Here is a 12,613-nt window from a genome sequence, read left to right as displayed (position 1 = left end):
GGGAAGGAAGGAGGGAAGGAAGAATGCTGGTTACCAGGGGCTGGGGAGGGACATGAGGAGTTACTGTTTAACGGGCAAAGAGGTTCAGCTGTGATGATTAAATAGTCCTAGAGACAGACGGTGGTGATGGTTGCCAAAAAAAGCAGAGTGGAGGGTGGGGACGTCCCTAACGCCAATGCTCTATATGAAACTACAGAGTGGACACCCTGCTCAGTACTTGGGTGACGGGATCCGTACCCCAAACCTCAGCATTATGTGATATACCTGTGTAACAAACCTGCACGTGTACCCCTGAATCTAAACGTTGAAACTGACCGGGTGCGGTGGCTCACACCCATGATCCCAGCACTTTGGGAGGCCAAGGCAAGTGGATCACGAGATCAGGAGTTCCAGACCAGCCTGGCCAACATGGTAAAACTCCGTCTCCACTGAAAATACAAAAAATTAGCTGGGTGTGGTGTCGGGCACCTGTAATCCCAGTGACTTGGGAGGCTGAGGCAAGAGGATCGCTTGAACCTGGGAGGCAGAGATTGCAGAGAGCTGAGATCGTACCACTGCACTCCAGCCTGGGTGACAGTGTGAGACTCTGACTCAATCAATCAATCAATCAATAAATAAAAGTCGAAATTATTTTTTAAAAAACAAAAACAGGCTGAGTGAGGTGGCTCACACCTGTAATCCCAGAACTCGGGAGACCCGGCTGGGGGGTGAATCACTTCAGGCCAGAAGTTTGAGACCAGCCTGGGCCGCATAGGGAGACTCAGTGTCTATAGAAAATTGAAAAAAATTAACTAGGTGTGGAGGGACGCGTCTGTAGTTCCAGCTACTTTGGAGGCTGGGGTGAGAGGATTGTTTGAGCACAGGAGTTCAAGACCTGCCTGGGTCATATAGTGAGACCCTCTTCTTCAATTTTTTTAAATTAATTAGTTAATTAAACAATTGACAAAAATAAAAAATGAATTAAATCAACAGACTTTTAAAACCTCAAAATTAGAGACAAAAAAAAAAAAGGAACTCAACTACATTTCAAATCAATAACATCACCATATTAAAGGGGCCGGGTGCTGTGGCTCACGCCTCTAACCCCAGCACTTTGAGAGGCCCAAGCAGATGGATCACCTGAGGTCAGAAGTTCAAGACCAGCCTGGCCACCAGGGTGAAACCTCGTCTCTACTAAAAATACAAAAATTAGCCAGGTGTGGTAACACGCCTGTAATCCCAGCTTCTTGGGAGGCTGAGGCAGGAGAGTCGCTTGAATCCAGGAGGCGGAGGTTGCAGTGAGCTGAGATCACGCCACTGCACTCCAGCCTGGAGACAGAGTGAGAATCCATGTCAAAAAAAAAAGAAAAAAAGAAAAAAAAAGATTGATCCAGATTAAGGAAGGTTAAAGACCCTGACATTGATCCCTGGCTGGATCAGAGACCTGAAAAAAGTCTTTACCACAGAGGACAAGCAGGCGAATCGGGGAAACCTTGGTAAAGTCATGGGTAGATAATGGGGTTTTGTCCATGTTCATCTCCTGATTTTGACACATGCGTTGTGATTACATAAAAGAATGCCCTTAGGAGTTTTTTTGTTTTTGTTTTTGTTTTTTTTTTGAGACAGAATTTGGCTCTTGTTGCCCAGTGCAATGGCACAATCTCAACTCACAGAAACCTCTGCCTCCCGGGTTCAAGTGATTCTCCTGCCTCAGCCTCCGGAGTGGCTGAGATTACAGGAGCATGCTACCATGCCTGGCTAATTTTGTATCTCTCATAGAGATGAGGTTTGTTGGTCAGGCTGGCCTCAAACTCCTGACCTCGGGTGATTCGCCCACCTCGGCCTCCCAAAGTGCTGGGATTACAGGTGTGAGCCCCCTCGCCCGGCCGAGGATGCCCTTGATTTTAAGAAATGCACAACCCCTAGTATTTAGAGGTAAAGAAACATGCCTTCAATTTACTCTCAAATAATCCAGAAAATACACCCAGAAAGAGAGGTGTGCTTGAAGGCCGGTGAAAGACTATTGGAGTTATTGGTACCGTTTCAACGCCCTGTAGCCTTTCTATAAATTTGAAATTTCAAAACTGAAAGTTTCAAAGAAAAGGAGAAAGGTGACTGGGCATGGTAGCTCACGCTGTGATCCTAGCGCCCTGGGAGGCTGAGACCACAGGACTGCTTAAGCCGAGGAGTTCGAGATTAGCCTGGACAACATGATGAAACCCCATCTCTACAAAAATTTTAAAAATTAGCCAGGCGTGGTGGTGTGGGCCTATAGCCTCAGCTTCTCAAGGGGCTGAGGCAGGAGGATCACTTGGGCCTGGGAGGTCGAGGCTGCAGTGAGCTATGATCACACCACTGCACTCTGGACCTCATTTCATAAAGAGGCCAGGCGCGGTGGCTCCCACCTGGAAACCCAGCACTTTGGGAGGCTGAGGCGAGTGGATCACTTAAGGTCAAGAGTTAGAGACCAGCCTGGCCAACATGGTGAAATGCCATCTCTATTAAAAATACAAAATTAGCCGGGCATGGTGGCACATGCCTGTAATCCCAGCTACGCGGGAAGCTGAGGCAGGAGAATTGCTTGAACCCAAAAGGCGGAGGTTGCAGTGAGCCGAGATGGCACCATTGCACTCTGGCATGAGCAACAGAGCAAGACTCTGTCTCAAAAAAAAAAACAAAAAACCAAAAAAGAGAAAGGTCTTGGCACATAGCACTAAACATTCCATACAAACTTCATTCAGTTTCCTAAATGCAGTTCCTCCCTGGCCTTCTGTGGGCTGAGGACCCAGTGGACTTATCGGTCTGAGCAGCCATTTATTTGTCCAGGCCCCCCCAGGGGACAGACGGGAGGACTCTTTTGGCCCCTGTGGTGGTGTCACCCTACTGGAGAAGATAAGACTCTAACTGACACTGCAGGCAGCTGGGGAGAGAGAAAGCTTCAGTTTCTGGACCTCTCTCCTGGGAGGGCATCTCTCTGATAGCTGGGGTGGTCAGGGGAGACTTCCTGGAGGAGTGGGCCTTGGACCTGAGAGAGCACTGGGCTGCCCGGCCATGGCAGGGGAGCAGAGAGAGGACTCCTGGCTAAGGCTGAGGGCCTGGGTGGGGACACAGGCGGGGACAGTAAAGGGCTGCCCAGGGTGGGTCCAAGGGGGCTGTCTTCCCAGGGCAGGGTCCCAGAGCAGAGGAGTAGATTCAGGCTTCAAGACTAGGGACCGGGTGCCCAAGACCCTGCCCCCTTAGTTCTCACTGGGGCTGCACGTGTGGCCGTGCTGCCCCCCCATGTGCCCTCCACGGGGTCCCCCCTACCAGCTACTCACATAGTGCTGGCTGGGAACGAAGCGCTTCTCAAAGCCCAGCAGGGCGATGTGGCGGATGAAGGTGTCCCCCATGACTGGGCGGCCTCCACTGCTCCCGGCACTCCCGGGTTGTGCCTTAAATCCTCTGGAAAGAGGAAGTCACTTTTGTCGCGGTCAGGACAGGGGCAGGGAGGGCGCAGAAAGGGCTTTGCTTCTTCTTTCAGTTTCTGGGGACTCTTCAGGCTTGCAGGGTGTAAACATGGGCAGCTGCACGCTTGCACACACCTGTGGGGACAAGGACAGGGCTTCACTTGTCCTTCCCATGGCTTGCAGGGGCCCCACGGGTTTGGGGGTGAGCCAAGCTGTTCCTGCCTCGGGTCCTTTGCATTCACTACATCCCCTTGACCATCTTTCCCCCCTTGAACCATCTTCCCTGCCTTGACCATGTTCCCCCCATTGACCATCTTCCCTCCACAACTCTCCTCCATTTCTCTGCTCAAATGTCACCTCCTCTGAGAAGCCTTCCTTGTTAACTTCACATTGCATTGCAAGCTTTATACCTTCCTCAACCTCTTCCTGTTTTATTTTTCTACAGAGCACTTATTATCACTGATACATCACCAATTGCATTTTATTTTTCTTTATTTTGATTGTTATTGTGATTATTTGAGACAGGGTCTCACTCTGTTGCCCAGGCTCAGGGGCAGTGGTGGGATCACAGTTCACTGCAGCCTCCGACTCTTGGGTTCCAGTGATCCTCTTGCCTCAGCCTCCAGAGTAGCTGGGACTGCAGGTGGGCACCAACAAGCCCAGCTAATTTTTTAAAAAATTGTTTTGTACAGACAGAGTCTTGCTATGTTGCCCAGGATGGTCTCGAACTCCTGGCCTCTAGTGATCCTCCTGCCTCTGCCTCCCAAAGAGCTGGATTACAGGCATGAGCCACCGTGCCTGGCCTAACTTAATTTTTTTAGTCTGTCCTTACCACAACGTGCACCCTAGGAAAGCTAGGGCATGGCCGGATTATCAGGGGCTCTAACCCCAGCCCCTCCATCTAGTGCCTGGCACACAGAGGCCATGAATATTTGGATCGTGACTGCAACATTCACTGAGTGAATGAATGAATGAATGAATGAGGGAATGAACGAGTGAATGGATGAATGAGTTAGTGAATGAATTAATGAGCAATGAATGAATAAGTGAGTAAATGAATGAATGGATGAATGAGTGAGTGAATGAGTGAATTAGTGAGTTAATGAGTGAATGAACATGTGCATGGGAATGTGCATGCAAGCATTAGGTGCACGTCCTTGGGTGTGTGCGGATGAGAGCCAGTGACAGCTGGGACAAAAATGGCCCAGACTTTGAGTGAGACTTGAGTCCCAATCCTCAAGTAAGCAAATCGTTCATTGAATTTTTCCTTAGAGCTGACTCAGTTTCCTCCAGAGTGAAATAAGGCCATCAGCTTTGCCAGGAAGGGGATTTGGGGCAAAGAGGAGAGGAGGGGCAACGTGCCCTGGGAAAGGCTGGCGCGTCTCTCTCCCACTCTCCCTAGAGCCTGGGAGGCTCAGGGCTTTTGGAGCTTATCCAGGGTTATGAGTGGCTGGCCCTAGCCCCAGGCAGCCTCCCAGCAGGCCGGGCTGCACCAACTCACCTTTGCCTGAGCTCAGCCTCAGTCCGTGGTCTGAACCAGATCTCTTGGGCGTGAGGGTTGGGGTCTTGCAGAGGGAAAGCCAAAACATGCTGGGCTTTTATTTATTTATTTGAGATGGAGTTTTGCTTTTGTTGCCCAGGCTGGAGTGCAGTGGCGTGATCTCAGCTCACTGCAACCTCTGCCTCCTGGGTTTAAGTGATTCTCCTGCCTCTGCCTCCCAAGTAGCTGGGATTACAGGTGTGCACCACCATGTCCAGCTAATTTTTTTGTATTTTTATAGAGATGGGGTTTCACCATATTGCCCAAGCTGGTCTCAAACTCCTGACCTCAAGTGATCTGCCTGCCTCGGCCTCCCAAACTGCTGGGATTACAGGTGTGAGCCACCACACCTGACCGTCACTTCTTTATAGAGAAGAAAAGGCACATCACCTGCCGGCACCTGCGCCCTCTGTACCTTCCTGTCCTCCACCTCCACCCCAAGGTCCCCAGCCCTGGGTGTGAGCAGCCTTACGAGTCCTTCCTACGGCGATTTCCATCTGTGTATCTGGGACTCTTTCCATGCAAAGAGATAGGCATTTGCAACAGGACCTACTCAGCAATGACAAGGAACTATGCCACAGGACAACATGGTGGAATCTTCCAGACACATCGCTGAGGGAAGGAAGGAAGACATGGAGCACATGTTCTGGAGGACATCATTTAGACGAGGCTTGAAACCTGCCCAAGCCAGGCTGTGGTGTTGGAAGCCAGGGTGACTTCTGGGGTGATGCTGGGGACATGGTGACAGGAGGAAGTGGGATGTGGCTGACATTTGCCTCTTCTCCAGATAGATGTTAGTTCCACAAGTGAGGCTGGGCGCAGTGGCTCACGCCTGGAATCCCAGCACTTTGGAAGACCGAGGTGGGTGGATCACCTGAGGTCAGGAGTTCAAGACCAGCCTGACCAACACGGAGAAACCCCGTCTCTACTAAAACAATAAAAACTAGCCCAGTGTTGCGGCACATGTCTGTAATCCCAGCACTTTGGGAGGCCAAGACGTGTGGATCATCTAAGGTCAGGGGTTTGAGACCAGCCTGCCCAACATGGTGAAACCCCATCTCTACTGAAAATACAAAAATTAGCCAGGTGTGGTGGCAGGTGCCCGTAACACCAACTACTTGGGAGGCTGAGACAAGAGAATCACTTGAAACAGGGAGGCTGAGGTTGCAGTGAGCTGAGATCACAGCACTGCACTCCAGCCTGGGCAACAGAATGAGACTTTGTCTCAGAAAAAAACCAGAAAAAAAAAAAAAAAAGGCTCAGCACAGATGCCAGACCGACAGTGGTGCCCACCTGGGCATGGCAAGGCAGGGCAGAGGAAGGCTCTGGTGGGGCTTGTTGCAAGCAGAGCCTTTTGTGGGCTCTTAGCACTTCCTTCCCTTGCCCTAGCGGTCTTTCCAGTCTTGCAAAACTGCCTGGCCAGGGTGCTTGTCCTGCAGGCACCCTGAGCCCCTGGCTGTGATCTTCCACTCTCCTCCTGTGGCCTCCCGAGACCCCATCAAGAACCCACAAGACGCTCTGCAGACAGGGGATGCCCAGCCTGTGTGTGGGGTGAGCAGAGGCAGGAAGTGCTGACAGCTTGAGCTTGCCCTTGCCATGTCCTCTGTAAGCAGCTCACAGCCTTCTTTCAGGATGAGATAGGATTTTGTTTCCACTTTTTATTTTCATTTAATTTTTTTTCTTTTTTGTAGAGAGGGAGCCTCAGGTGTTTGTTGCTCGGCCTGGCCTCGAACTCCATTCTCAAACGATCCTCCTGGCTCAGCCTCCCAAAACACTGGGATTACAGGTGGGGGCCATGGTGCCTGGCCAGGATTTAATTGAGTACAGGGATGAAACAAGTTTCCAAATGATTTTTTTAATTTAGACAAAAAAAGATCAGAGCAGTGGCTCACACTTGTAATCCCAGCACTTTGAGAGGCCGAGGCAGGCGGATCACCTGAGGTCAGGAGTTTGAGACCAGCCTGGCCAACACGGTGAAACCCTGTCTCTACTACAAATACAAAAATTAGCTGGGCGTGATGGTGTGCGCCTGTAATCCCAGCTACATGGGAGACTGAGGCAGGAGAATCACTTGAACCTGGGAGGCAGAGGTTGCAGTGAGCCGAGATGGCGCCACTGAATCCAGCCTGGGTGACAGAGCGAGCTCCGTCTCTAAAAAATAGTAAGATAAAATAAAATAAAAGTGAAGGAAGGAAGTAATAAAAGATAAGACATTTAAATAGAATTTCTTTTTTTTTTTTTTTTTTGAGATGGAGTTTTTCTCTGTCACCCAGGCTAGAGTGCAATGGCATGATCTCGGCCCACTGCAACCTCTGCCTCCTGGATTCAAGGAGTTCCCTGCCTCAGCCTCCTCAGTAGCTGAGATTACAGGCGCCCACCACCACACACGACTAATTTTTGTATTTTTAGTAGAGATGGTGTTTTGCCATCTTGGCCAGGCTGGTCTTGAACTCCTGACCTCATGATCCACCTGCAATGACAAGGAACTGTCCCACAGGACGACACAGTGGAATCTTCCAGACACATCGCTGAGAGAAGGAAGGCAGACACGGAGCACATGTTCTGGAGGACATCATTTATACGAGGCTTGTGCTGGGATTACAAGGCATGAGCCATTACGCCCGGCCGGAAATAGAATTTCTAAAAATGTTTGTATCGTGAAATGTACAGAAAACCACATCTGTATTAGCCGGGCGTGGTGGCGGGGCTTGAACCCAGGAGGCGGAGGTGGCAGTGAGCTGATCTCGCCATTGCACTCCAGTCTGAGCGGCAGAGTACACTCCATCTCGAGAGAGAGAGAGAGAGAGAGAGAGAGGAGGAAAAAAAAGCACACTGCATCTTAACTAATTAACAGAAAGGAGACAGCTGGTTAACCATTCACTAGATGTTAGAACAATACCAGTGCCCCCAAAATTCCCCCACATCCTGAGTGCTAACAGGAAGGGCCCCCGCCCACCACCCCTCTGTGAGTCAGACACTATTCTAAGTGCTTTCTATTTACAATCACATCTTCCCCTCACAATGAGGCTTTCGGGTGGTGGGTACAAGTTTCCCCGCTTCACAGATGGGGAAAAAGGAGAGAAAAGGTTTTCACAGCTAGTAAACACAGAACTGGGATTTGCTTTTGTTTTGAGATGGAGTCTCGAGCTGTTGCCTAGGCTAGACCGTAGTGCGCAATGCTGCCTCACTGCAACCTCCGCCTCCCGGGCTCAAGCAATTCTGCGTCAGCTTCCCAAGTACCAGAGATTACAGGCTCGTGCCACCACACCCGGCTAATTTTTGTATTTTTTGTAGAGTCAGGGTTTCGCCATGTTGCCCAGGCTGGTCTTGAACTCCTGGCCTCAAGTGATCCGCTGGTCTCAGCCTCCCAAAGTGCTGGCGTTACAGGCAGGAGCCATCGAGCCTGGCTAGAACTGGGATTGAACTCAGGCAGTCTGGACCCAGGCCCTCGATGTAATCACAGCACTTCTATGCCTTGCCCTTGAACAATGTGAATGAATGAATGAATGAATGAATGAGAGTAGAGGGCTCATGAGGGAGGCTCTCACCTCAAGCCCAGCTGGAAAGGAGCAGGGGCTTCTGGGTCCGAGCTGCCAGTCCTGGCCTTTTTCCAAATGTCACCTTCCCCACCCTCAGGCCACTTGGTCTTCCCCAGATGGGCTGAGCTCCTCATTTCCTTAACCAGGAAATCCCCAAGGCCGGGCCAGTGGGGACCATATGGGGAAAGAGGGGGCTTGGCGTCAGGGCACGGACCCCCACAGTGCCCTCTGTGTGGGGAAAGGGAATCTAGCAGTTCCCAGGATTGGAGCAAATAAGCCTTCCCATGGGACAGTTCTTTCCCAGGTCTAACCTAAGCCTCTCCTGCTGCCTCTTCTTGAGTGAGTGACAGCCAGGATCCATCCCCTTGGTAAGCCCTGGGTGACGGCCTCCTGGTTGCCCTCCCACAGGACCAGCTCTCCCTCCTACCTTGGGCAGCAGGATGGGACCCAAGGTTCGTGTGACGCTGGCGCTGTGTGACCAATCTCCAGGCTGCATTGGCAGGCAGGTGGCAATGGGCAGAAACTCGGGCCCCTCCAGCCTGGCCAACATGGTGAAACCTTGTCTCTACTAAGAATACAAAAATAGCCGGGCGCGGTGGCTCAAGCCTGTAATCCCAGCACTTTGGGAGGCCGAGGCGGGTGGATCACGAGGTCAAGAGATCGAGACCATCCTGGTCAACATGGTGAAACCCCGTCTCTACTAAAAATACAAAAAATTAGCTGGGCATGGTGGCACGTGCCTGTAATCCCAGCTACTCAGGAGGCTGAGGCAGGAGAATTGCCTGAACCCAGGAGGCGGAGGTTGCGGTGAGCCGAGATCGTGCCATTGCACTCCAGCCTGGGTAACAAGAGCGAAACTCCGTCTCAAAAAAAAAAAAAAAAAAAAAAGAATACAAAAATTAGCCAAGCCTGGTGGTGGGCGCCTGTAACCCCAGCTACTCAGGAGGCTGAGGCAGGAGAATTGCTTAAACCTGGGAGGCAGAGGTGGCAGTGAGCTGAGATCTCGCCACTGCACTCCAGCCTGGGAGACAAAGTGAGTGAGACTCCATCTCAAAAAAAAATAGGTCGGGCTCGGTGGTTCACCCCTGTAATCCCGGCACTTTGGGAGGCCGAGGCAGGTGGATCACCTGAGGTCAGGAGTTCAAGACCAGCCTGACCAACATGGTGAAACCCCATCTCTACCAAAATACAAAAATTAGCCGGGCATGGTGGTGGGCGCCTGTAATCCCAGCTACTTGGGAGACTGAGGCAAGAGAATCACTTGAACCCAGGAGGCAGAGGTTGCAGTGAGCCGAGTTCATGCCACTGCACTCCAGGCTGGGCGACGGAGTGAGACTCTGTCTCCAAAAACCAAACAAACAAAAAAAGCAAAAAGAAATGCGGGTCACTCACTGCCTCCCCAGGGTCCTGTCTTCCTTAATCAGCCAAATCACCCGAGCTGGGCTCTGCCTGGCAGGGGTGGACCCCGAGGCCTCCGCAGACGGGAATCGGGGAACTGGCCTTGGGAGACTTGCTCAGGACACAGCTGAACCACTGCCCTGGGACTCCACTCTCCCCTCGCCCTGATCACACCGCCCTCCAGCCCTTGGCCTTGGGACCCAGGAGAATGGGCTCCAGGCCCCCGGCATTCAGCTCAGGGGAGTTGGATGAAGGCCCAGGCCCCATGGGGAGACGGGCAGGCTGACAGCTGAGCTGTGCCTGTGCCTGAAGCTCCCTGAGCCTCCGTCTTTTTTGTTTTTGAGACGGAGTCTCGCTCTGTTGCCAGGCTGCAGTGCAGGGGCGCGATCTCAGCTCACTGCAACCTGTGCCTCCGGGGTTCAAGCAATTCTCCTGCCTCAGCCTCCTGAGTAGCTGGGACTATAGGCGCCCACCACACCCAGCTAATTTTTGTATTTTTAGTAGAGACGGGTTTTTACCATGTTGGCCAGGATGGTCTCCATCTCCTGACTTCGTGATCCACCCACCTCGGCCTCCCAAAGTGCTGGGGTTACAGGCGTGAGTCACCGCGCCTGACCGCCCCCATCTTTTCATCTGCGAAATGGCGCTAAGCACCGTACCCACTTCATGGGCTGCCGTGAGGATTAACTGGGGCCAAGTTTGAGGGCAGTGAACGTTGGCCATCACCAGATCCAAATTGCACCAGGCTGTTTCCAAGGTGCAGGGCAGGGGAATTGCCAGGTAGGAGGCAGGGCAGCTTCCTACTGTTTAAACTGGGCTTTCAATGAGGAAAATGTCACACAAAGGAGAGCAGGCACCCCAAGTTGCTGGGACCACCAGCCGGAGGCTCTGACAGTGGGGCAGCTTCATGATGTCCCCTGGAGCGGGTGGCGTGGGTGTGGCGCAGCTGTGTGGGTGGCCTGGAAGCGTTTGCTGACACAGCCAGGGTGACAGCAACCAAGCCCATGGACAGGCTGGGTCTGTCCCCACTGCACTGCGGTTTCTGGCCCAGCTCTAGGCACAACATGGGCCCTCATTAAATATGCACCACAGGAATGCGGACTTTCCAAGCCAGCCCCACCCGGAGGCAGGAGCCCCACTTCCGTACTCAGGGGCCCAAATACCCTCTGCCACCCAGCAAGGTGATTTCTTTTTTTTTTTTTTTGAGACTGTGTCTTGCTCTGTCAGCCAGGCTGGAGTGCAGTGGCACGATCTTGGCTCACTGCAACCTTCGCCTCCTGGGTTCAAGCAATTCTCCCCGCTCTGCCTCCCGAGTAGCTGGGATTACAGGCTCTCACCACCATGCCCGGCTAATTTTGTATATTTAGTAGAGACAGAGTTTCACCTTGTTGACCAGGATGGTCTCGAACAACTGACCTCAGATGATCCACCCACTTCGGCCTCCCAAAGTGCTGGGATTACAGGAGTGAGCCACCGCGCCCGGCCAATGGTGATTTCTGTACACTTAATCTCCCAAGCCCCGAGAAGCGCAGCGACATCAGCAGTGCTGCAGTCCCTCTGGGACTTGCTGAGGGCCAGGCCCCCAAGTCACTTCCCCGGGAAGAGCTGGGACAGTCCCTAAGTCACACAGGCCTGGAGTTGGGGGCGGGCTGCTGGAAGATGGGCAGGACCTGTAGACTCGGTGAGGGCTCACACAGGTGCAGAGGCAGCATGGAGGCTCATCTCACCTCCGTGGGGCTGAAGCTCACCTCCTGCAGGCCAGCAAAAGGAACTTGAGGCTGTGGTGCTAACACTTGCCACGGCTTCATGGACCTGCACCCCGGGTCCCCTGCTTGTCATTTTGGAGACCCGCAGTGACTGCCTTTTTTTTTCCTGGTTTTTTTGTTTGTTTGTTTTTTGTTTTTTTAGATGGCGTTTTACTCTGTCACTCAGGCTGGAGTGCAGTAGCTCCATCTCGGTTCACTGCAACCTTCGCCTCCCGGGTTCAAGTGATTCTCCTTAGTCTCGTGAGTAGCTGGGATTACAGGCCCACGCCACCACACCCAGCTAATTTTTGTATTTTTAGTAGAGACGGGGTTTCACCATGTTGGTCAGGCTGGTCTTGAACTCCTGACCTCAGGTGATCCACCTGCCTTGGCCTCCCAAAGTGCTGGGATCACAGGTGTGAGCCACCGAGCCCAGCCTGTGACTGCCTTTTATCCAGGGGTTTTCCCTGGAGGGTGTGGGCACCATACCGGAGGGGACAGTTTTAGTGTCGGTCAGGGCAGGAGTTCAGCAGGTCCTTCAGATGCAGCTAGACCTTCTCAGCCTGTGGCATTTGGGGCTCTGGGAGGCTGGCCCTCTGCTCTGTCGCTGGCCCTGCCTGTGTCTGCCCAATCGCCCTCAAACCTCTCAAGGGGTCCTACTGGGGGGATTTTTACTGCTTTATGTAGCCTGAGGCGAGAGGAGCCTTGAGTTCCCGCAGGAAGTGGATGCCACAGCAGGCCCCGCTCTTGCTTCTGGGGAGGAAGTCAGACAGGAAACACCTTCCCCAGCTGGGCTTGCCTCACAGGCACTTTCAGAGCTGGCTTTCCTGAACTTCCCCAAAATTAAGGTGAAGTGCCAGGCGCGGTGGCTTATGCCTATAATCCTAGCACTTTGGAAGGCCGAGGTGGGTAGATCACTTGAGGTCAGGAGTTCAAGACCAGCCTGCCTGACATGGAAAAACCCTG

At 52.5% G+C, this 12,613-nt stretch overlaps 1 protein-coding gene across 2 annotated transcripts in view; it reads right to left on the bottom strand.

The window, feature by feature from the left end:
* NCF1 (neutrophil cytosolic factor 1) overlaps positions 1-3,446 on the bottom strand; it is a 17,733-nt gene extending 14,287 nt beyond the window's left edge. The window contains exon 1 of one of the 2 annotated variants that reach the window (XM_017543335.2): positions 3,297-3,446. In XM_017543335.2, the coding sequence (XP_017398824.1) occupies positions 3,297-3,368 (72 nt within the window). In that variant the 5' untranslated portion in view covers positions 3,369-3,446. The remainder of the gene's footprint in view (positions 1-3,296) is intronic. The other variant, XM_017543334.2, reaches the window with a different exon arrangement.
* Between the last annotated feature and the right edge of the window lie 9,167 nt (positions 3,447-12,613).

Source organism: Cebus imitator, unplaced genomic scaffold (assembly GCF_001604975.1).
Source record: "Cebus imitator isolate Cc_AM_T3 unplaced genomic scaffold, Cebus_imitator-1.0 Scaffold153, whole genome shotgun sequence".
Lineage (NCBI taxonomy): Eukaryota > Metazoa > Chordata > Mammalia > Primates > Cebidae > Cebus > Cebus imitator.
This window is presented reverse-complemented; position numbering and strand designations above follow the sequence as displayed.